This window comes from Parasteatoda tepidariorum, chromosome 5 (genome assembly GCF_982258835.1).
Source record: "Parasteatoda tepidariorum strain Cologne lab strain chromosome 5, Ptep-v5.0, whole genome shotgun sequence".
Lineage (NCBI taxonomy): Eukaryota > Metazoa > Arthropoda > Arachnida > Araneae > Theridiidae > Parasteatoda > Parasteatoda tepidariorum.
In genome coordinates this window covers 279,520-306,817 of record NC_141759.1, presented here as the reverse complement: position 1 = coordinate 306,817, position 27,298 = coordinate 279,520, and the positions used below count along the sequence as shown (strand labels likewise).

Genomic DNA, 27,298 nt, shown 5'->3' with positions numbered 1-27,298 from the left:
ACTGACAATACTCAGAAAAGATTGACGTATTTTTAAAATAAATGAAGAATTATTAAAGAATAACCATAACATTTCCAGCTTAACAATTTTATCAATCTAAAGATTTTAATAGGCTGAATGTAAAATATGTTTCAAAATCTTTATAACACCTGTCATATTCCATCTAAAGATAAATCGCCGTAGAGTAGTGATAAATATGACACATTCTGTTTACAGAGCCTGAGAATGCAAAATTTTCTTCATAACTTAAATGATCCTCTTTTTTTTACAATTGAGTTGTAGTTCATTTACGTCGCATTAGAGCTGCACAATGGGCTATTGGCGACGGTTTGGGAAACATCCCCGAGGATAATCCGAAGACATGCCATCACAATTTTGATCCTCTGCAGAAGGGATGGCACCCCCCTCTTCGATAGCCCGAAGACCTGCACGCGAAGTCGAGCACTATCCGGTTGAACAGTTTAACGGGAACACATACTGCACACCCTTGGTCCCTACGCTACGCAGACTCTTCCGAGTGGTCACCCACCCGCACACTAACCGCAGCCAGTGATTATTTAAGTAGCAGTGCTGCAAAAACAGAAAATGTCTCAGCAGAAATGACATTTTGTCTCAGGATTTGCCGCACTTTGTCTCAGTAAAAATCTCAACCAAGATTTCGAGTTACGGGGACCCAATTACAAAGGGTTTTACAGACCCCGGCCAAACTATTAGACGCACTATAATATTCTATGTAAAACCTTCATTATCAGATGTATACTGTTTTTACGCGGCTGAAACCGGTTTACACTTGTTTATGTTCGTATATCAATTGGTTAACATTGTATGCAATGCATTAAAAATAAACACAAATAGGAAGTTAAAATATATATATATATGTATCCTGAATAAATAAAAACCCATTGTATGTTTAAATAGAAAAGTATTACATATAAAATCGTGCAAAACATGCAATGATTAAAACACTACAGCGCGTCTAATAATTTGGTCTAATTATTATAATATACTAATATAATACCTGATATAATAATAAATAGTCTATATTTATATAATACATCGTCTAATATATCCAATCGTCGAATTTATATTGGATATTTTCTAATTGAACCAATTGATACACGAACGTAAACAAGGTTTGAGTCGCGTAAAAACAATAAAGCTGTATCACCTGAGTAATTAAGATTTTACATAGAATATTTTAGTGCGTCTAATAATTTGGTAGATAAATTGAACTGCCTGATAATAAGTGATAGCAATTCAGTAATTTTTAGGTACAAGAAAAAAAGTACTCTTTCACAGTTCTAAATAAATAAGTTTATCGAATCAAAGATTTAGATTACACGACTAAAGTAAATAATGCCAGAAAAGAACATGCTTACATACAAAAATATCTTTACATCTTTTTCAACCTTTGTTTAATTTTATCGAAAGCATTAAAAAAAAAAACTGCATAGTAAAAATTATCAACAAGGATAATTGTAGATTTATTAAAAAATATCTGAAATTTTAGCAGGAAAAAAGGGACATATTCATTTATGGTGGTCAATTTCTGCTTTTAGAAAATTATAAATTCTAGTTATAATTATTATTATAAATGAGAAAATGATACATTTCTTAATCTTATTGCTTGAAATTTTAATTCATTCAGGGCGAGGCAAAAATAAAAACTCAAAGGCATTGCATAGAATAGAAGTCAACAATTTTTTTTTTTTTTTTCATTTGGGTGTTTATTTAACTTTTTGTCTACCATTTCAATTATAAAATATTTAATAATATCTCACTCTTAGTTTAAGCATTGTTATTTATGACATCAAGTAAAAGATCTGGTTTTTTAAGAGTAGTTTAAAGCAAGATGTGTGTCTCGGCAAACATTATCTGATGGAATCCGCGGTAATAATGGTTGGCGTGGTATCAGTCCTGTCTTCAGGTTGACGTACGTACGATGAATAATCCAGGCTTTGTTGTGGACCAAAGAAAAAATTATAGACATGTGATAGCAAGATCAAGAAATTATCCGATTTCTTACTTATTTAGAAATTTAAAGGTTGATAGTTTTTTTTATACTTTAATATCTAATTGCAGTTTTTTTAATACTAAATTTTTTTCATAGATTTTTTTGTTGAATTATATGAAGAAAAAATAAATAAATAATAGACTTTTACTTTGATGCACAAAAATAACATTCATAACGAATCATCATATGAAGAGGTAAAAATTGTTTCGAGTCTTATTCATTTTTTTTTTATCTCACCAACATATAAAAAAATGGGGAAATTACGGTAGAATGTATAGTGGATTCTTGCAATAAAATAAAAAAATCATTCTTCTTTTTTCGTAACTGGCAAGTCAAAAAAGTGATTAATCAAATGCGCGATGCGTGCATTGTGAAACATAGATGATATTAAAAATTTAGAAACAATGTGAAAATCAGTAGTAGTAATTGCTGAAAAAACGATAGTATCGTCGCGTCAAAAAGTGAATATACAGAAGCACGATTTGAATTTCGCATGTCGTTATTTTAATTCACGACTTGAAAAACTAAAAATCAATAGCAACATTTGAATGATCGAAACACTACATAGATTCATCATGCATTTGGTGCAAATCTAGTGTATACGATAAAAAAATTTGTCAAAATCATGTGGAAATCAGTTGTAATGCCTAAAAATACAGAATCAAATTAATAATTCATTCATTATAAATCATAATTAATATCAAAATTAATTATTAAAATAAAAATTGAAACTCTTTTAGATAGAAGGATCTTTTCGCGATTTTAGAATTACTTTTCACATTATCAATTTTACATGTGTTAGTTGATGTCACGAAGTAGCGTTTCGCTCTACGTAAAAAACTTGATTTAGTGCGTGAACTCGGGCAAAGGATAAAAAGATCTACAGATACGAGATAAATAAGTCTCGTTAACGACAGTTTTCGAAAATTTTGAAATTTAAACTTAAGATTTGCAGAATACGCGAAAAATTTCGTCAAGTTACATATTTTTAATTTATGGAAGTCCACGGAACAACGATCTTGATATTCACAGAATTCGGCGAATTAGGGAAAAAATCATATGTTTGAAATCAGGACATTTTTCAAGTAAAAAAAATAATAAATTTAAAAGAAGAAAAAAAAGACAAAATCGGGAATTTTTAAAGCAGTATACATACACCAGATTATTAGATATATTTTTTTAAAAAATGGCCAGCTAAAAAGAGTATAATTAACTCTACTTAAGTAATAAAAGCTAATTTAATCGCTAAAGAATAATAAAATAAACAATTTTTAATTACAGAACTACTTAGTTTAGAACAGAAATAACAGTTTTCAATATAATTTTATCAATTCTGAAGGACTCATAATAGTTTTAAATCAATTCATGGAAAAATTTTTAGTACTGGGTGCATTAAAAAAGAAAATAATAATAATAACCAATATCAATAAACATAAGTGCCACTCTAAAAAAAAATTGCAAGACTAAAAATTTTTTTTAACCAATTATTATGGTTAAGCGATATTTAGCAGAACTCTTCAGAAATTTATATTTTATTTTATTAGTTTATTTCTTACGGCAAACAAAATAAATAACAGCTAACCTCGTATCTTTTTATAACAAGTGCTGAATTACACCACAAACTTTTTATTCGAGCCGTTCATGACTCTCTATTTTTCACTTTCGTTATGTTTTGTTCTAAACCTATAAATTTTACTTTAAAAAAAAAATCATAACTAAACTTCGCCCAGTATGTCAAAATGTAGGGGGGGGGGATAAGAACTCAAGCAGATTCAGATTTAACAATACAAAGTTTGTTCACTCAAGAAGATACAGGGTTCACAAGTTTCAGCCAAAGAAAAGGGGAAAAAGAGAACCAGTTTTAGTTAAAACACAAAAGAAAAATCAAATAAACAGCAATTTTCAATTAGACTTTTTTCTTCAGTTTGTTTTGAAAATACGGTCATTGGATAACTGAGATGTTCAGCTTAAAATTTTGATAACGTGGCAATTTTATAAGCGTTTCTGATAATTCGTATAAAATTTTAAGGATACTTTTTTTTTTATCTGGAAAATTTTATTTTTAGCATCAGAGTTTTGTTTTAACTTTACATTACTTTTTTCTTCCTGTTTTTACTTTCATTTGTGCTTTATTCAGACTTGCTATTATAAATCACAAAGGGTGTTGTTTCACGACCCCTGTTGATTCATTAGCAAAACAGACAGAAGAAGGGGAAAAAATGAATGACAGAGGACAATAAATGAGGGGCACACCCCAAAAGAAAAAGGACAGTGTCCATCCAACCTCATCCAGGGGTAGAGGTCAGAACAATTAAAAAGAATCTCAGGAACAATTTGCATACAATGAAGGAGGATGTGAGGATGATCAAATCACACTATTTTATCAGTTGTTTTAATTGGAAACAAAATGATGCCGTGACAATCTCACAAGGAATGAATGGGATAATATCAACGAGTAGTGACGAATACGAAATATTTTCTCTTTTAGGGGGAGGGAGGAATTAAAAGATTCCGTACTGCTTATTCTCTGTAACTCCATAGGACATATATAATTCTGAAGATAAGTTGTTTTAAAAAGTTGTGGAGAGCACTTTTTGTCTGCATTGATGATAATAACCCAAAGTGTATCGTTCGCCTCTCTCAAAAACATTACTTATTTACACAATTTTATGACGAAGGAAAAGAGATGCTTCATAAACAGAGAAAAGTTTCTGTGTTTTAATTATTATGAGGGGAATCTTTACGGCTTCAAACATGGAAACTAATAACTGGACGTGACTCATTTTTAATTACTTCCTGAGTTTTCATATACTAACATGTCATTTATCACCTTATTGCCTTTTTTTTTATTTAAAAAAATAATAATCCAAACTGAAACGTCTCTTAAAAATGACTTATAAGATAAGTTAAACTGCTCTTTGAAAAGGGCGTCCTGTGTAGTTCAATGGAAAATACAAAAGCCGAAATGTCTCAAAAGATTTAATTTGGAACTATGCTTAATGTTTCACAGAAAAGAATAATCCATTAAAAAAAAAAAAAAAAGAACACTAAGTTGTAGTCACTTTACAAGCATTTAAAAAAAAAAAAAAAAAAACATATTTTAAAATTTTTTTCATATTGACTTTTCGCGTCACTTTCAGAATGAGCAATGTAAGGCAGCGGCGAAAGATGATCCAACAAACACATAAACGAAATGCCTACCAACTAAATGCATATAGACTAGGACACATATAAAGTAAAATGCGCATTTCCCTAAACGACAAAACAACTTTGGAGAACCCGACCAGAAAATATGACAAAAACAAGTTGTTTTTTAATACAAATTTTAGTTTTTTACTTGCTTTAGCCTGAAATTCTTTTACGAGCAGAAATTTTTCCCTCTAACTAGTATGCCGTCATTTTAGTTTTTTGAAACGTGCATGCTTAACCGCGTATAATGAATCAGTAACTCCTAATTGATAAACCACAAAAATAAATAAAATTGTATCCATACTTGTCTTTAAAAAATTTCTTTAAATGTTTAGAATAATCTTTATGTTAGAAGAAAATCTCAACAGTTAGCTGTATTATTCTTAACAAACATTCACAGCATTAGAAACGACTATATAAAGTTAACTAAAGAGTGATTTATCACGATAAATAATGATAAGTGGTAGGTAATCAAACCATAACTAATTTTCAAGTTCAAAAAAATACGAACATAAGATAAAATTTAAAAAAATGACGGGTCCAACACATTTCTCTTTGGTAGTAAAAAATCCCCCTATCTGTTTCTTAATTTATACTTTAAAAAAAAAAGAGTTCTATCTAGACAGTAGGGGTAAGGATTGTGACGACGATTAGAAGATATGGTTTAGGTGTGACTACTAGAGTAAGGAGTATTTTAATTAAAATTACTCTTCACATTATGACATAATAGATGAAGAAAACAGGGCTCAATTGCAAAAAAAAAAAAAAAAAATTCCTTCACTTTTCAAAGTATACCAGGTAAATTTTAATGAAAATCGAGATCACATTTTCATCAGAAAACTTTGATTATTTTATTTGTAATGTGAAGTATAAGATTTTCTGTGTAAAAAAATATCATTAAATGAGGATGGGAACATTTCAGTTTGACTAAAATGAGAAATTTTTATAACAAATAATTGTAATAGATGTTAGAATTATTTAACTCGAATCTGAATGACTGATTACTGCTACTGACAATTTTAAAACTGGTTATTTTCTAGGTATAATATAGAAATATTCAGAGTTTTTGTAAATAAAAATGCAACTTTCTTAGACAATTCCCTGATTTTTGGAGTTTAAAAAAAAATTTCATGACAATTCCAGGTTTTCTGTGTTCTCCCTGACCCGTGAGAACCCTGGAAAAACGTTAAAAAATATGTACATAACATTGAAATAATACGAAACCATTATAAGAAAAAAACTTTTTTTTTCTTCAAATGTCCGCCTCATTGACAAGCGTCATTCGGTGGGGCCACGCTCTGCTCGCACAGTAAGGAAAGGACAAACCTTTCTGATGCGAGATCAGCTCTCTGATCATCAATTGAATTACAACAATATTCTTGAACTATTACAAATGATACATTAAGTGCATTTGTACACATTTTTTTATGAACTTTTCAACTAGACTAAACAAACTTAGTTTTGGAATTTATGAATCAGAACATAATTTCCTTGATCACGATTTTTCAAAAGTTTCACTGTGTTCTTTATGCAATAGTTAAATAAAATATAGACTCAGAAACGATCAAATGTGTTAAGTTATAATTTAAATAATTTTCAAATATTCTCGAGTAATACTTTTGTTCACTTAATTATGAATAATTGACTAAATTTTTGAAACTTCAAAAACTTCTATTCTTTTCGCAGCCGGAAGGACTTAAAATGCTTTCCTTTCAATAAGGAAAAAAGCCACAATTTTGTTAAAATGAAAAAAGTTTGTGATCTAAACTGTACACTAAAGCCGTATTTTAAAAGTTACGTCACTGCGTCACAATTTACATAAAATTACAAAAATTTAGAAGTTTTCATCGATTTTAATTACTATAATTTTCACTATTAAATTGCAAAAATCTCACCAAAAGGGTTGTTTTTAAAAAAGGTTAATAAAATATTTAAGTTATTTGCTCGAATTTAACATTATAGTTGTGCCTTAAGAGAAAGGCACTAAAATTGGGTCGTTTTTATTTCCTTTGGCCGTCTATCTTTGTAAAACACTGTTAACTTCGACAAACAAAAGAAAGACTGTCTGCCCCCTACTTCGAAACGTGCTTCGCGTATTTCGCTGATAAACGTTTCGAAGGAATAAAATCAGTCATCATCTTTTTGTTTTTTAACTGACTGATTAAAGTAATAAAAAAATGGGCAGCGCGATTTTTAAAAAAAAGTGGGGAAAAAACGAGCTACACCAATAATTTTTGATCTAACAACGGATTATCACGTTCTAGGGCTCATTCCTAATAGTTAGCGGGGTTGACCTCAAACATGCTAATTAATTACAGGGGTCTGTTTAGAAGAAATTTGGGTCCGTTAACGGACCCTTCACAAAATATTTTAACTTAAAAACGGACCCTTCACAAAATGATTTTTCTCTTAATCGGATCCTTCACAAATTTGTTCATCTTCATTATTATTTTGTTAATCGAATAAACCCTTTCCAGGGCAAAAAACAGGAAAGATGGATGTGAACGAATTAAGTTTTTTCTTCGGCAGACGATTCTTCCATTATTCGTCCGAAATTAATATTCTGCGTTCAGCAGTATAGGCTAAATACCAAATATTTGTATGTTGCATCTCTAATATAGAAGCAGCAATTGTTGTTTATTTTTTAAAATTTAAGCTTTTTAATTATAATTTTACAGTGTTGAGCATAATCTTGTATGTCTTTACAATTTAAAAACTCCTTGAAAAAGTTTCTTTCTTTTTTTTTATTTTATTTGTAATAACGGACCCTATTTGCACAAATTCATAAAAGCGGACCCTGGTTGAAAGAATGTGAGTAATTTTTTCACAATTTCACGAAAAACGGACCTTTCACAAAATGTCTGGACAGACCCCTGAATTAGTACAGGCAATATTTTAAGTTACGAAATCAGACAAAATAACATATACTTTCTCTAAATAAACATAGCTCTTCTTTTTTGTTTTCCTTTTAACGGATTCGGATTTACTTTTTATGTATTTCGCCATATCTCAAGAACTTTTTAAGGGCACTGAAAATATTTTGCACACAATTATCTAATACATTTTTCCAATGATAATTCTACGCGAAAAATAACTTTCAGTAAATATTTATTTATTTATTTTATTCAATATAAGTTTATTCAATATGAAGAAAAATATAAAATATGAACAATATCGGTTAAATAGTTCCTGAGAAATTGAATTTAAAAAATACGGCTTTTTTAAAATTTGTTTCCTGGGGAACTATTCGATCGATTTCACTCATTTTTTATTTTGCCATGAAAAATTACATTCTGTAAATTGATGTAAAAATTTTGTATCCCTTACAATTCAAAATTTCGACTGTTACTAAATTATGGTTGTCACTTAAACGTGGAGGGAAAAAAATTCCTATTATAAATTATACACAATATATAAAGAGGGCCGACCTGGTGGCCGAGTGGTTAGCGTGCCTGACTGCGGAGCCGCTGGTCACGGGTTCGAATCCTGCTCAGAGCATGGATGTTTCTTTCTCTCTGTGTTCTATGTCCTTCTTCCTTTGTGTGTGATTGCGTGAATGTGACCCACCCCATAAACGGGTTTGTGGTTGTGTGACGTGGGCGACGCTGCTTCACCGCCCACTGGGTAACGAGAAGAGAGTAGCAATTCTGTGGCCAATGGGACAACCCCTAAGTGCCCGCCATTAATATATATATATATATATATATATATATATATATATATATATATATATATATATATATATATATATATATATATATATATATATATATATGAAGAAGAGATACAATTATTTCGGTTTTTCTTGTGTGTGCTACATTGGGCTAACTATACCTACTAGTTTCAATTGCTAAAAAAAATTTTGAGAAAAAAAAAGGAACGGCTGAACATATTTAAATAATGCCATAGCAAATGAACTAGTTTAATATAGTTGAAATATTCTTAAACATCCCATAGATTGTGTATTGAATAATCACGCTTCTATGAGTACATTACGTTTTTTTTTTCAACGAATTAGGATTTCTGACCCTCAAAATGTTTTCGAATCTTTTAAAATAAAATAGGAAAAAAATAATAAATGTATACTACATTATTTATTTTTTTTGCATGAAATTATCTTTGGATAAATCAATTTTATAATTGCACGAAAAAATTTTCAAATAGGGGGCAGTCACAATCTAGGAAATTTTGTCCTAGTAGTCCGGTCTGGAGAGCAGTCCAAAATTCTGAACCCATAATGTTAAACTTACTTTTTGCGTATTTCGCCATGCGCCCAAGTAATTTTTAAGCGAATTTAAAAAACGCGCACAATTAGCGCGCACAATTATAAAATTTACTTATCCAAAGATAATTTCATGCAAAAAAAAAAAAAATTATGTAGTATACATTTATTATTTGTTTTCTATTATATTTAATAAGATTCGAAAAACATTTTGAATTGTATGGTATCAAATTTTTGACATAATTTGCCAGAATGTAATTTTAAACGGCAAAGTACAAAATTTGAACGAAATTGGTCAGATAGTTTCTGAGAAAGTGAATTTTAAAGAAGCTGTGTTTATCAATATCAATTTCTCAGGAACTATTCCACCGATTTCGTTCAAATTTTGTAATTCGCCTAACAAATTTAGATGCTTTAAAATTATGTAAAAAATTTTATGCCATACAATTCAACATTTTTTCAACTATTAATTAATAAAATAATAAATATTTACAAAAAGTTATATTTTTCATGGAATCATCTTTGGATAAACGAATTAAGATGAAGACCAAGATCCTGAAGATCCAATCATTAAAAGTTTTTTGGCCCACTGTAGGTCTAGAGAAAGATTTTTTTAAGTCTTCGAAAAAGAAAAATCTTGAATTCGAAAATAAAAAAAACTTCTTGAAATTATCCTTTAATGTAAGCCCAAACCTTTAGGGGAAAAAATGTCGTTAAGATAAGATCAGTTAGCCGTAAACAAGGAAATTAATCTTTTTTTGTTAAATTTATTTTATATAATTTAATGTGCATAAAAAATAAATTTATTTTAAAAAAAGTTTCGTGGTGCTCATTTTTCGGTGTTTTGCTTGCACCCGAACGACAGAAAAGTAACCAAATTATCGGATTAATAATCCTTCATTAGTCTTAAGTATTTCTATACAAAGAATAAAAAATTACTAAAATTAAAACAAATGTTAATATTTGAACTGAAATATTAAATCTTAAATAAAGACTTTTTTTGATTTTTTTTCCTTAAGCTTTAACATCAATATTTTTCAACAAAAACATTTGCTATTAATAACCACACTCAGTGCAGGACAAAAATCACAACACTCAGTGCAGGACAAAAATCACAACATATTTATAGAAAAATATGTACACTCGAATAAACATCCAACTTTGAAATACTTATATAAGAAAATGTAAACAAATCTAACAAAGTAAACATTTTTTTAACTATCTTTTTTAAAACGGAGTTTGCAAAGGCCTAACCTAGAAAACCCAATGGTTTTTTTCGGATCAAACTCACTTGAAAAAACCCATCTTCATACCTATCATGCAAAATAATATGTTACTAAGCATGTATGTAGAGCATGAAAAAACTCTTCACTTGAAATTGGGTTTCTTCATAAAAAACTCACTTATCCCCAGGCAAAATTGGGTTGTTTTTTATTTTAAGCCCACATGTTCTGGGATTTTGAAAAAACATGCTTAACAATGAGTATTTTGTTACTTAAAATGTTATTTTCACTGAAAAAAAAGGGATAACACATACCATATTATTTATAGAAAGATAGGTGGTCGGAAAAACATTATTTTTGTAGCTTACCATAACTACTTTATTAAAAAGGTATTTAACTACAATTATTTTCACAAAGGAGATGAACTTACACTTATGTTCAAAATGATTTTGAATAAAAAAATTGACTCATTCTAAGCATGAGGAAGTATTGAGAAATATTTATTCATAATTATATAAACCAGTTTGCTGATCTGAAACTTTTCTTTTAAAATTTGTTAATTTAACCTTCAACTTTTTAAGCCTCTCTCGACAATGAATATTCAATTTCTGAAAAGCTAGATAATTATCATAAACTTGAAATTTTGCAAATTGTTCAATGCTCTTTTATTTCCTCCAAGAAATTACGTACATCAAAATTTTAACAGAATTTTTGCTTTGTTGATTTCAAATCTGCAATCGGTTCATCTCTCCAAGCGACAATTCTTCTTAAACTTTTATTTCAGCCCATTTTTTTTTTTAAAATAAACAACCTTTGGAAGCATAATATATAATAGGTGATATCATAAATGTTGTTACATACTTCTAGGAAAGTTAGGACACATCATCACGATTAAAATAACGTATGAACCAGGGTTGGGGTTTTGGACGTCCTAAACTGGTTTTGGACAGGACACGTGGGTTTTACTGTCCTAAACTGGGTAAAACTCTCTTAAAGTGTCCAAAACCTTGAACTTTGGTAAAAGGTAAAAATTCTATAGGTGTAACCATTGTCAGGGGTCTGTCCAGACATTTTGTGAAAGGTGCGTTTTTGTAAAATTGTGAAAAAATTACTCGTAATTTGTGAATATAAAATAAAGGTTAAGCCACATTCTATCAACCAGGGTCCGTTTTTGTGAATTTGTGCAAATAGGCACATTCGTTATTGCAAAAAAAAAGAAAAACTTTTTCAAGGAGTTTTTAAATTGTAAAGGCATACAACATTGTGCTCAATACTGTAAAATTATAATTAAAAAAATTTAATTTAAAAAAATAAAGAGCAATTGCAGCTACTAAATTAGCGATGCAACATATAAATATTTGGTATTTAGCCTATACTGCTGAACGCAGAATATTAATTTCGGACGAATAAAGGAAGAAGCGTCTGCCGAAGACAAAACTTAGTTCGTTTACATCTGTCGTTCTTCCTCCTCCCCATACCCTTCCTGGGAAGGGTTTATTTGATTAACAAAATAGTAATGAAGATAAACAAATTTGTGAAGGGTCAGATCAAAAGATAAATTATTTTGTGAACTGGGTAAAACTCTCTTAAAGTGTCCAAAACCTTGAACTTTGGTAAAAGGTAAAAATTCTATAGGTGTAACCATTGTCAGGGGTCTGTCCAGACATTTTGTGAAAGGTGCGTTTTTGTAAAATTGTGAAAAAATTACTCGTAATTTGTGAATATAAAATAAAGGTTAAGTCACATTCTATCAACCAGGGTCTGTTTTTGTGAATTTGTGCAAATAGGCACATCCGTTATTGCAAAAAAAAAGAAAAACTTTTTCAAGGAGTTTTTAAATTGTAAAGGCATACAACATTATGCTCAACACTGTAAAATTCTAATTTAAAAAATTAAATTTAAAAAAATAAAGAGCAATTGCAGATACTAAATTAGCGATGCAACATACAAATATTTGGTATTAGCCTATACTGCTGAACGCAGAATATTCATGTCGGACGAATAAAGGAAGAAGCGTCTGCCGAAGACAAAACTTAGTTCGTTTACATCTGTCTTTCTTCCTCCTCCCCATACCCTTCCTGGGAAGGGTTTATTTGATTAACAAAATAGTAATGAAGATAAACAAATTTGAAGAAAACAGATCAAAAGATAAATTATTTTGTGAAGGGTCCGTTATTAAGTTAAAATATTTTGTGAAGGGTCCGTTTTTATGAAAAGATATTTTGTGAAGGGTCCGTTAACAGACCCGAATTTCTTCTAAACAGAACCCTGATTGTACACATAATAATTACATGTATCAATAAATATTTGATACTTTTTATACAATTTACTATAACTTATTAAAAGAAAATAATATAATATAATAGGAAAAGGTTTATAATTTTTGAAGCTCCACAATTCATTCAACAACAAAAGTGAATACCTAATCCTTTAAATATAAATATGCTTTTAATACTGATAAATAATATTTTTGCATAAGGATAAATATGGCAATATTAAAAAATAATAATTTTTCTTAAAAGAAATACTAAATTTGTTCAAAAATTAACCTTTTATTTTTCACAATATTTTTTTAAAAATTTTTTATAATTTCTGCATCACAGGATGATAAAAAAGACATCTATCGAGAAAAAAAATTGTTTTTAAATATAAATATATTAGTTTAAATTGAAAATACAAAATAACTGAAAAATGTATTAACAGTTTTGAAGGGCATAACATCAGTTTCAGTTACTGACACTGGTGATGTATCACCACTATGCTAAAAGAATTGAACATGAATAAAATAAAAGTATTCTTGAATAGTACTATAGATAAATAAACCTGTTTATGACAAACCAAGCACTTAGTTCCTAATATATTAACCTGTATAGCAAGGTCGAACTTCAGTTATGTACTATTGAATGAGAGGACCAATTGAACTTGATTACTGATTAATCTTCCTTTGTTTAAATTGAAGAGTCAAACAATATTAATAAAACATTATACTTTTAAAAACAAATATTGACTAGTATATATAATTATCAATATGTTATTAGTTCTATGTTTATTATACCTCTTAAATATTGTTCAGCCAAAATTGTGACATAATTCGAGTAAAAGGGTTTTGGACAGTTTAAGAAAGTTTTGGACAAAGGGGTTTTGAACAGGACTGTTTAAACCAGGGTTTAAACCGTGGATTATTCCATTCTGTCCTAAACCTTGCCAACCCTATGAACCCATGCTGGAAATGCTGTCGTTTGCAGCTAGGGGTGCTTCCCAATTATGACCAGACCAAGAAACAGATCATAAATTGGAAATACTCCTAGTAGCTTATGGCGACATTTCCGGGCATGGGTTCCTATTCAATTTCAATCCTGAAAATGTGTTTTAACTCCTCTAAGAGTGTGGTACAACATTATGCAACCCCTCATTCATCTAACATTTTCAAAATTGCACATTTTGCCGAAGAATACACTAAAAATGTAATTTAATAATAAAAAAAACCATAGCTATAGGAGAAAAACTCATCTCAAATATCTGAAATCTCCACATCCAAATTAGGCAAGTTCAAGAGTTTGTATTGTGCAAAAAATTCATTCACCAGTGTTATCTCTTATCTGTAACGCTTAAATATATGTTATACATTATTCTAAATATGCATTTTCAGTTAATGCTCAACTGCAAACACAGCATTTTTATTGCATCCATTGACATTCATGTGAAGAATTGTACCCACTAAAAACTAGAACATTGTTTCTTGGTAAAACTAATATTAAAAGTAGTTGCCTGGAATCACTACAGACTTTTGCAATGCTCTTAGTCACTGCACTACTTTTTCAAACATTTACGAGACCCCTACTATACATAACATTTTTCAAACTTATACATTTTGAAAAGAATAGACTAAAACTGTCATTTAATAAAAGAAATGCAGCTTTAGGAGCAGAGTAATTTCAGATTTCAAAAACATACATCCAAATTCAAGAGTATATATAAATTTGCAAGTAGAAAAAATTTGTTCACCAGTGCTATCTGCTATTTTTAAATGTATTAGTTATATTTCTTGTTAACATTCAGAGGCATTTTCTTTACACCCATTGACGGACCAGTGAAGTTTTTTAACTATCAAATTCGAAAAATTAGTCACGATAGAACCTTGTTTCCCTGCTAAACTAACGTTAAAATTAGTAGCCAAGAATCGCTATAAACTACTGATTTTTGAATCCCACAGCTCACTACATGACTTTAAAAAAAAAAGTTAGCAAGCACGTGAAATCAAGAAATAAAACTAACCTCTTTGATTTTATTCCTTTTTTCTCTAATGTCAGGATCAGCTGGTTCTCCACCTCTGGTTCCAGGACCACCTGGATGATCCCTGACGATGTCATTTAACTCGGATGATTTTCTGTCAGTCATTGGAATGTTCACAACATTATTGACCCACTGTTCTTGCGGATCATTGCTCTTATGCTCTAAATTTTTGGACGCAGTAGATTGCAATAGTTCATTTTTTGGCAATGGGTTCTCTACCTGAGCCTTATCCATGTTTTCTTTCATATTCTTCTGTCTCTCTTTTTCTAAATCATCTTGGATTTTGAGAATAAGTTTAGCTCGATCCATTATTAGATGAGGATCAACATTGTTGACATCATGCGGCCGAAAAACATTTTTGTCGACGACTTGAAGAGGTGGTAAAAGAAGATCGGATCCCGCATCTCTGAGTTGGCGATAAGCAGTGTTGATAGTAGAGCCCGAGCGAAGCTCTGGTAAAAAGAAAAATGTTCCAATACACACAGCCACGAAAGTCCCTAGAACAAGCAATACTATGTATTTTTCTCGAAGTCGAAGAGTTTTACGGCCACCGGCAGTAACAGGAGCTCCATTGATATAACGTTGATAGGTTGGTAATAGAGCATTGGTCGCCATTTTACATACCAGCTGGAGAAAAGATTGATAAATAAACTGAAAGTGAAAAGTTTTCTATAAATAACGACAGATGGCGCTAAGAAGGAAGTTGACTGTACTGCCAGATCCATGAATTAAGATTTCGCTGCTCTTCCGAGTTATTGCTTTTAGCTTACTAATATTTCATTGGGAGTTTTCACGCAGGGCACCTTATGGATCATTCTCACTGAATGTGATTCGTTATCTATGCGATCATTGGCGATCGAAATGGGCTGCAGGTGGCGTAGAGCAGAACTCTTTTCCTTTGGCAACACTTCACATGCTTTCCCCATTAGCGTGTGGAAAGTCATAAATGAGGGAAGTACGTTGGTTTCTCTCTTGATTTTCACACAGATTGAAATCTTTTAACTTGAAAAACAATATGGAACTGAAAACTACATTAAACATAGTTCTAAAGAAAAGTATCATAGAAATTCGCGATCGCAACGAACTACAGGGGGCGTTGTTGTATGAGACGCATACCTGCGATTTCTATATGAACCGTCATTCAGTTACTCTGGAGACGTCGTTAATGTAGCGTGTAGCATTGCAACGTTCCTTCTTTAATGTGGCTTATTCAATTTAAAAAAGAAAAATGCTTGATATTCTTTCTTGTACAACCGAAAACAAAATGGCATCTCTTTTTATTAGAGAAGGAATATCCAAAACACATCGAAAAAATATTTGTACATTAACAGAAAAAAATATGAATATTCTTATAAGAGTTAAAACCTAATGCCCGAGAAATAGTATAACTAAATTTAATGATATAACATGAAAGGCCCATTTAAACTTTACATTCTATAGTTTTAAGAATCATATTACTTCAAAAATTAAAATGAACAAAAAGTATGCATAAGCCTCATAATTTTATGAAATTTAATTTTGTAAACAAAGTTTTTTGACAACAATTTTTATCAAAAAATTTCAAGTTTCAATAAAAATCATTATTTAGAAACTAAGAAACGTAAAATAAAGAATGCTGACGAAACAAAAACAGAAAAACAATTCTCTTTTGTCGCCATTTTTAGTGCTACGAAAATTCGTCTTTGGGATTTGCCAAAAACAAAAGAAGATGCAATTTTATTTTTTCAGGAGGGAAATATTTTACCGAAAAAACGAAAATGTACCGATTCCCACAACATGAAACTTTTTCTTGGTAAACGTACGCTTTGGAAATGTTATTTCATTTGGAATCTTATTTATCAGAGTTCATATGGCGATATGATTGTTTTGAATCTATGCTAAACTCTATATCGGCTCATTTTCCACCGAAATCCGATTGACTATTTTGATTTTAAATAAAGTGTTTTATTTTATGAATTGTCGCAAAAATTTTAAGTGTAGATTGGCGGCACTTAAAAACCGCCAAATGTGTAGCGGCGGTGGCGTTAATACGTAAGTACCGAATTTTTATTCCATACTTTTCTGAATCATATTACTTCAAACATTGGAATATACAAGAAGTATACATAAACACATAATGTTATACCATTTAATTTTTCAAAAAAAGTATTTTGAGAACAATTTTTATCAAAAAATTATAAACTAAAATACGGAAAATAAAGAATTCTTAGGATAAAAAAAACGATTTTAAGAATTCTTTACATTGAAATAAAAACTTTCATACTGTTTCTTTTTTTATTATTCTTATAGTTCTTAATCAGACGTAAAAAACCATTCTGTAGAGAACCATCATCAAATGAAAAAAAATATTTACAAGCAAATTTTTTATTGTAAAAATCATTGCACTTACCTGATTTATAATGCCCGGAGAATTCCAAAATGATAAGTTCCTTGTTTGAAAACTTTATTCTCAAATAATAGATACATAGTTTATCCCTTCATTACTTTTAGATAACATACTACACAGCAAAATTTTATAATTGATATGAATTTGAATATGTAGCTAAAAACAGAATAGCTGAATTCAGCAACTAGAATTCTAGTTGAACTTATTCTTTCAAAACTAAAAAAAACTTACCAAGAAAACGATTAAAATTAATTAAGAATCAGCACAAATGGCACTATTTCAAGTAACTTGGATAATTTTTTACTGTTGTTTTCCGAATTATATGGATACAGAAATATATACTATTCTATAACAAAGAAGAATATTCTATAACTATTACATTTCTGTATGTTCTGAATTCATATTTATTCACTGGAATGACGAAAGCAATGTTAACTTCACTTTAATTCGTAATGAATTGAAGACAGAAGAAATGCATTTTACCTTAATACACACATCTGTAACAGTATCCGAAATCGGAAGTCATCAGTTGCAAGTTTGTTGATAATAGAAATTAAAAATTATTGAGGAATTTTTCTTCAAATGTTTGGCGTGTTCTGTTCCTGAAAGATTTACTAATATTCTGGAGATTTTTTTCAAGTTCTTCGGCCTTTTCCTTAGGGAAATTTTGTTTCTTATTTGCTGCTAAAAAATGGCGTCTTATTCAGTCAATGACTTTGATGGAACTAAATGAAAACGTGATAAATTAATGTCTGATATTTACAGGCTCCCGCTAGACGGCGTACTCGAGCGTTGCGATCGCGAATTTTAAAAAATATTTTTATTAAATAAAAAGGAAAAATATTAAGAAAAGGGAAATTATTGTAGTACATTCCTATACAACTGAAAAGAGGAAGAGAGGGAAGGGAGAAGGGCTAAATGCATGAAACCGGTCTCTCCCCAGATGGCGTATTTGAGTGTTGCGATCGCGAATAGGTCGCTTAGGTCACGTCACTATTCCCCGGAGTCTATTCTATTCGCGATCGCAACGAACTATAGGAGGCGTTGTTGTATGAGACGGATACCAGCGATTTCCATATGAACAGTGATTCAGTTACTCTAGAGACGTCTTTAATGTAGCACGTAGCATTGCAACGTTCCTTCTTTATTGTGGCTAATTAAATTAAAAAAAAGAAAAATATTTGGTATTCTTTCCTATGCAAACGAAAACAAAATGGTATCTCTTCTTATTAGAGAAGGGATATCCAAAACACATCGGAAAAATATTTGTACATTAACAGAAAGAAATATGTATATTCTTATAAGAGTTAAAACCTAATGCCCGAGAGATAGTTTTACTAAATTTAATGATATAACATGAAAGGCCCATTTAAACTTTATATATTCTATAGTTTTAAGAATCATATTACTTCAAAAATTAAAATGAGCAGAAAGTATACATAAACCTTATAATTTTATGAAATTTACTTTTGCAAAGAAAGTTTTTTGACAACAATTTTTATCAAAAAATTTCAAGTTTCAATAAAAAACATTATTTAGAAACTAAGAAGCGTAAAATAAAGAATGCTGACGAAACAAAAACAAAAAAAACAATTCTTTTTTGTCGCCATTTTTAGTGCTGCAAAAATTCGTCTTTGGAACTTGCCAAAAACAAAACAAGATGCAATTTTATTTTATCAGGAGGGAAATATTTTACCGAAAAAACGAAAATGTACCAATTCCCACAACATGAAACCAGGGCCGGATTGAAGCTTGGCTGGGCCCTAAGCTATTGAAAATGATGGGGCCCTTATAAGTTCAATTCGATTTCTATACACTTAAAGTAAACTGTCTTGTTTTTCATTGCTGAGTATTAACATTATGTTATAAAAAAAATCGTAGAACCATTCTTCTATTGCAAATAATTTTTGAACGAGGAAAAATGAGTTACAACAGAAACACATTTTAAGATCATCATAAGCACAGAATAAACATTTGGTGTGTTGGAAGGGCCATTCGCGATCGCAACGAACTATAGGGGGCGTTGTTGTATGAGACGCATACCTGCGATTTCTATATGAACCGTCATTCAGTTACTCTGGAGACGTCGTTAATGTAGTGTGTAGCATTGCAACGTTCCTTCTTTAATGTGGCTTATTAAATTTAAAAAAGAAAAATGCTTGATATTCTTTCTTGTACAACCGAAAACAAAATGGTATCTCTTTTTATTAGAGAAGGAATATCCAAAACACATCGGAAAAATATTTGTACATTAACAGAAAAAAATATGTATAATCTTATAAGAGTTAAAACCTAATGCCCGAGAAATAGTATTACTAAACTTAATGATATAACATGAAAGGCCCATTTAAACTTTTACATTCTATAGTTTAAAGAATCATATTACTTCAAAAATTAAAATAAACAAAAAGTATACATAAGCCTCATAATTTTATGAAATTTAATTTTGTAAACAAAGTTTTTTGACAACAATTTTTATCAAAAAATTTCAAGTTTCAATAAAAATCATTATTTAGAAACTAAGAAACGTAAAATAAAGAATGCTGACGAAACAAAAACAAAAAAAACAATTCTTTTTTGTCGCCATTTTTAGTGCTACGAAAATTCGTCTTTGGGATTTGCCAAAAACAAAACAAGATGCAATTTTATTTTTTCAGGAGGGAAATATTTTACCGAAAAAGCGAAAATGTACCAATTCCCACAACATAAAACTTTATCTTGGCAAACGTACGTTTTGGAAATGTTATTTCATTTGGAATCTTATTCATCAGAGTTCATATGGCGATATGATTGTTTTGAATCTATGCTAAACTCTATATCGGCTCATTTTCCACCGTAATCCGATTAACTATTTTGATTTTAAATAAAGTGCTTTATTTTATGAATTGTCGCAAAAATTTTAAGTGTAGATTGGCGGCACTTAAAAACCGCCAAATGTGTAGCGGCGGTGGCGTTAATACGTAAGTACCGAATTTTTATTCCATACTTTTCTGAATCATATTACTTCAAACATTGGAATATACAAGAAGTATACATAAAACATAATGTTATACCATTTAATTTTTCAAGAAAAGTATTTTGAGGAAAATTTTTATCAAAAAATTATAAACTAAAAAACGGAAAATAAAGAATTGGGTATAATATGAAAAAAACACAACTACTTCGATTTAGTAGGAACAACATATGACGCAATGCTAAACGAATGGAATTTAGTTGTTGTTTATTTAGTTATTGTTATTAGTAGTTGTTGTTATTTGTTTTAGTTGTTGTTGTTTATTTAGTTGTATTTAGTTTCAATAACTTTTCTTTATAATGCAATAAAATCTGGCAAGCAGCTATTTAAACGATCGAACACTTCGTTTGTTTATTTGTGGCTTGAAGTTAGGCTCGCAGAAAATGCCGTCCATGGGTTAAATTTAGTAGGAACAACCCAACCTGTGACGTAGGCTATATTATACCCAATTCTGAGGATAAAAAAAACTATTTTAAGAATTCTTAACATTGAAATAAAAACTTTCATATTGTTTCTTTTTTTATTATTCTTATAGTTCTTAATCAGACGTAAAAAACCATTCTGTAGAGAACCATCATCAAATGAAAAAAAAAAAATATTTACAAGCAATTTTTTATTGTAAAAATCATTGCACTTACCTGATTTATAATTCCCGGAGAATTCCAAAATGATAAGTTCCTTGTTTGAAAACTTTATTCTCAAATAATAGATACATAGTTTATCCCTTCATTACTTTTAGATAACATACTACACAGCAAAATTTTATAATTGATATGAATTTGAATATGTAGCTAAAAACAGAATAGCTGAATTCTAGTTGAATTTATTCTTTCAAAATTAAAAAAAACTTACCAAGAAAACGATTTAAATTAATTAAGAATCAGCACAAATGGCACTATTTCAAGTAACTTGGATAATTTTTGATTGTTGTTTTCCGAATTATATGGATACAGAAATATATACTATTCTATAACGAAGAAGAATATGCTATAACTATTACAATTCTGTATGTTCTGAATTCATATTTATTCACTGGAATGACGAAAGCAATGTTGACTTCACTTTAATTCGTAATGAATTGAAGACAGAAGAAATGCATTTTACCACAGTATCCGAAATCGGAAGTCATCAGTTGCAAGTTTGTTGATAATAGAAATTAAAAATTATTGAGGAATTTTTCTTCAAATGTTTGGCGTGTTCTGTTCCTGAAAGATTTACTAATATTCTGGAGATTTTTTTCAAGTTCTTCGGCCTTTTCCTTAGGGAAATTTTGTTTCTTATTTGCTGCTAAAAAATGGCGTCTGATTCAGTCAATGACTTTGATGGAACTAAATGAAAACGTGATAAATTAATGTCCGATATTTACAGGCTCCCGCTAGACGGCGTACTCGAGCGTTGCGATCGCGAATTTTATAATTAACAGTTTCTTTTTTTTAATTTTTGAAATTCTGAATATATACTATTTGCAATTTTAAATAATTTTTTTGCAAATTTTTTCCTTAACTTCTTTTTTTTTTTACTTTTCATTTTGTTTTGCTGCTCAAAATCTATAAGACTTAAAAACATGAAATTATGGAGGTGTGTAGAAAATATGTAAGGAGTTTAGAAAGAATACAAGAAAATACAATTTGATTATTAGTTTTATTTCATTAAAAACGCCGTTGAACAACCGACTTAATTTTGAGTTCATAACTACCAACCTTTAACTCCGTAGCCTTGTAATTTTGAACCCAATCCAGAAGACAAGGTAACTCCTGGATCAGGAATTCATTTATGAGAACTTTGTGACCCCAACAGATTTAACTTGCACCAGCCTCCATTTTATACACGGGTATTCTTCAACCAGCTGGATTAAAACTCCTATTCTCACGAACACGAGCCCCAACGCCCTACCTACCAGGCTATCCCGTCGAAATTATTAGTTTATTTTATGCCATTCATTGAATAGCCGACCCAATTTCGAGTTTATGACTACTAATGTTCAACTCCTTAACCTTGTAACTTTGAACCCAATCCAGTAGACAAGGGAACTCCAGGATCAAGCATTGGAAGAAATTTTTGCCTTCGTGGAGGACGTTTTGCTGGAACTAGCTCCACATTTGAGTTATATTGAGAAGAAAACAACGAAAGCCTCCCACAGTTAGTCTAACAGCAAGGGGACTCTAACCCATGATCCGTCTGCCACTGAGGATATTCTACGTCAGCACTGTGGTCGGTGCGAGCCAGATCTGGAATTCGTATCGACCAGCCATCACTGGGATTTGAACGCGGTTCACCTCATTCGGAGGCGAATCTTTTGCTGAAAGGACCTCACATCTTCGCTGAGTAATAACTCTGTGGAAGGCGTCAATTTTCCAATTTTATTGATTGGCCTAAATTTAGTCATCTTCAAAATGTAAATGGCAATTCAATCGCAATTTTTGTAAACAAAAATAGAAGCTAAACCTTTCTTCCTCTTAATCTGCAAACGATTAATGAGAGGCAGCCACGAGGGCTGGTGAGCAAAGTGAACAAGGATCGGAGCCTTCTAGTTATTCAAATAATTGCTAAATTATTAGCTTTTTAACAAGCATACTTTTAAAAAAATGAGAAAGAAATTTTTCAGTATTAAGAAATAAAAGTTTAAAACTGTCATCTGCTGGATTAGAACCCACGATCTCTAGGTTCTGCGTTAGATTTCATAATCATCAGCCCCAAATATACACACCTGCCTTGCTGGTTTTATTTATTTATTTATTTATTTAAATTTAATAAATTAAGAGTCATTTGAATGCTCTTCATGTTAAACTATTGGACACGCGTTTTTTCCCCCTTAAATTTTGCGAGAAAAAAAATGAAATGTCAAAATATAAAACCTTCTGAAATTTTGTAAAAAAAACATCTGTTTGCATGCTGCAATACAGTATCTTTTATGAAATGTGATCCATGGTACTGACCGCACTGAGAAAAAAATAATTAATTTTTCTCCATGCGTTATTTTGTGTTATACTACTTTCGCCTTAACTATTTATACATAAAATACTAAAAATGGACCTTAGCATTGAATGTCAAATCCAGTTTTGGAAATAAAGCGATTTTCTTACACTTTGACTTCTACACTTATTCTAAAGATTAATATTGCAGATAAATGATTTTTATAAAACAAAGCAGCTAAACTAAGTATAACAAATTCATTTAATTTTCTTCTCTATATCTAAATAAATATTTCAATACTATGAATTTAGAAATATTAAGCATTTAGTAATTAATGCCTTACATTTTATTTACGTAAAAAGTGTGTATTTTTAGAAAAAAGTTTTTTTTATATATTCCTGATTTTGGTACAGTTCTCAATCAGTAAATGTTTCAGTTTCTAATGTATTAGATAAGAATAAATTATAATCAAATCATCTAGCGATGGTGTACTTGTAAAAAATAAGCCATGTTGACTAACGAAGCAATATAGAGTAAAAGCAATTAATCGCTACAAGGATAAAAATGAATGCATCAGCAATCCCTCCCCCACCCTAGCTAGCTGTTAAATACCTCCTTACCCTCATTTGTAATCGAAGCAAATTTTTCAATTTTATGAAATATACAAATACTATTTTTTTTATTCTTCTTCTAAGCCCTACACCCTGGAGCAGGTGAGAGCGGTAATATTAATACTGTTAGTAGAAAAAAAATCATTTTGCAAGCTGAAATTCTTTAATTGATGTTTATATTAAAAATATTTCGTCATTACTTTCGCTTTCTTTTTAATTGTTTTAAGTGCATTTGTTACATTTTTGTGCAAGAATAAAGATTATCATTTATGTAAATTTTTGGCTCTCATTTTTAAGAATTTATTAGAGTCTATTAAATATCAGAGAGAATAAATGTGACGGGTAAGAAGTATCAGCTCAGCTCTTGATGGTGTACAGTGTCTAGGATGTGAAAGAGCAATAGCGCCGGGCATCCATCGAAACAAACACACTAAATCTTTATATCAATTAGCAATTAGTTTTAGATATTTACAATTATAGAATAATTATTTTAATTTTAGAATGAATTGCTTTAAAAGACAAATATCTGTTAATGTTTAATATTTAATCAATAAAAAAGCATAACCCATGTGAATCTCTAACGAATTGCCCCTGATAAATTTTGTGACAGAAGAAAAAATTAAAGCCTGCTAGATTTTTGGATTTTAGAAACACTTTCTAGTTTTACTATTTAAACTAATTGGTTTCGATGTCTTTCTCCCCGCCTGTCAGTTTATAACCAGAAATCATACAAAGGGGTGTTTCAGTTTCGGTGGATATTCCTAATTTCCGAAATAAGACAAAATAGCCCAAGGCAATTTAAAGAAGCTAAAAAAAATTTCCCACAGTGTAAAGTGAGTCAGCTATATGACAACTCTGTAGGCGGTAGCTACGAAAGCAGAGATATTTACTTCACTCGAAAGAGAGTTTTACTGCTCTTTTGGTTGGAAAATTGAAGACAATTATTTTATATTTTTAAACACTTCGATTAAATTTTGAGAAGCATCCGCCAATGTAAAAAAGAAAAGAAATGTATTTTGGAGCTCCAGCTCCGAATGAAACTTTAAAAAAGAAGAAGAAAAAAGTGGGATGTGGGGGCCCTTGCCATCTCGGGGCCCCAAGCTACAGCTTATTTAGCTTATACGTAAATCCGGCCTTGCATGAAACTTTATCTTGGCAAACGTACGTTTTGGAAATGTTATTTCATTTGGAATCTTATTTATCAGAGTTCATATGGCGATATGATTGTTTTGAATCTATGCTAAACTCTATATCGGCTCATTTTCCACCGAAATCCGACTGACTACTTTGATTTTAAATAAAATGTTTTATTTCATGATTTGTCGCAAAAATTTTAAGTGTAGATTGGCGGCACTTGAAAACCGCCAAATCTGTAGCGGCGGTGGCGTTAATACGTAAGCACCGAATTTTTATTCCATACTTTTCTGAATCATATTACTTCAAACATTAGAATATACAAGAAATATACATAAACACATAATGTTATACCATTTAATTTTTCATTTTGACAACAATTTTTATCAAAAAATTATAAACTAAAAAACGGAAAATAAAGAATTCTTAGGATAAAAAACGATTTTAAGAATTCTTTACATTGAAGTAAAAACTTTCATATTGTTTCTTTTTTTATTATTCTTACAGTTCTTAATCAGACGTAAAAAACCATTCTGTAGAGAACTATCTTCAAATAAGAAAAAAAAATATTTACAAGTAAATTTTTTATTATAAAAATCATAAAAATCCGCAGAATTTCAAATGAAATGTTCTTCGTTTGAAAATTTTATTTTCAAATAATATATGCATAGAGTATCCCTTCATTACTTTTAGATAACATACCACACATCAAAATTTTATAAATGTAAGATCTCGATATGAATTTGAATATGTAGCTTAAAAATAGAATAGCTGAATTCTAGTTGAAATTATTCCTTCAAAACAAAAAAATAATTACCAAGAAAACGATACAAATTTATTAATAATCAGCACAAATGAATCTATTTCAAGTAGTTCGGATGATTCTTTATTGTTGTTTTACGAATAATATAGATACAGAAATATATACTATTCTATAAAGAAGAACAATATTCTATAACTATATATTATACAGTTCTGTGCATATTCTGAATTCTTATTTATTCATTGGAATGACGAAAGCAATGCTTATTTCACTTTAATTTGTAATGAATTGAAGACAGAAAAAATTATTTTACAGTAATACACACAATCTGTAACAGCAAGTGATCATGAAATTGAAAGTTATGTTGTTGGTAATAGAAAGGTAAAAATTATCGAGAAATTGTTCTTCAAATGCTTGGCGTGTTCTACTTCAATGTTTAGCATGTTCTGGTTAGTTTTTTCAAGAAGTTCTACCTTTTCCTTAAGGAAATTTTGCTTCTTATTTGCTGCTAATGAAATGGCGTCCGTCATTGCCAATGGCTTTGTGGGAACTAATGTCCGATATTTTCAGTCTCCCGCTAGATGGCGTACTCGAGCGTTGCGATCGCGAATTTAGTAAAGAAATTTGATGTTGTTGTTGTTACTTTACGTCGCACTAGAGCTGCACAATGGGCTAAAAGAAATTTGAATAAAACATTTTGAAAAAGAAAAAAAAAAAAAAAAAACACTTAATTCAAGGAATGTCTAGTTTCATAAAAGCGTGCTTCTGATAGAATATGATTATACACCAGATTGTGTTTATTTAATGTGATTATTTTTTATTTTTAGATTTTGTTTTTCAATAACTGATGCAATTTCAATAATATACACGGGTATGCATAGATTTGGAATAATATATTCATCAATTTCTTGAACAATGAATATTAATAAAAATACGTAGTCAGCATTTTTAATGATCTTAATAACTTCTTTACATCTTATATATCGCCTTAATTTTAAAATAAATTTGTAAATTACCTATCTGCGCTTTTTTTCGCCGAATTATTTTTCGAACTTTTTAATTGAATTTTAATACAAAATCTTATTTTTTATTCTACCATATACACCGAAGAGCCATTATATTATGACCACCCTCCATCTATAACAATGCGCTCGCCCAGGTTTTCATGGCTTCTCTCTCAGGAACAATGTTTTCATGGGGCACATTAGGATCCATAATCCTCATAGAACAATCCCTGACGTCTGTAAGCTACTTGGACATAGTTGCAGACCAGGTTCCCCCATTCATGGCAACAGTTTTTCCTGCGGGGGACGGTGTTTACCAACAGGATAATGCACCATGTCATAAGGGTCGAATCGTCATGGATTGGTTCAAGGAACATTCCAGTGACTTTCAAATCATGTCTTGGCCCCCAAATTCACCTGACCTTAATAAAATAGAGCATTTGTGGTCCTACTTGGAAAACCAAATTCGTGCTACCTATCAGTACCTTGTGGAACCAATGCCAATGCGGGTGCTAGCAGTTTTGAGGGCTAAA

The 27,298-nt window shown here is 30.3% G+C and overlaps 1 protein-coding gene across 1 annotated transcript in view; it reads right to left on the bottom strand.

The window, feature by feature from the left end:
* The window catches only part of alpha-Man-Ia (alpha-Mannosidase class I a), a 50,685-nt gene extending 35,036 nt beyond the window's left edge, over positions 1 to 15,649 (bottom strand). The window contains exon 1 of the mRNA XM_016070044.5: positions 14,924 to 15,649. Coding sequence (XP_015925530.1) covers positions 14,924 to 15,556 — 633 coding nt within the window. The 5' untranslated portion in view covers positions 15,557 to 15,649. The remainder of the gene's footprint in view (positions 1 to 14,923) is intronic.
* Positions 15,650 to 27,298: the final 11,649 nt, after the last annotated feature.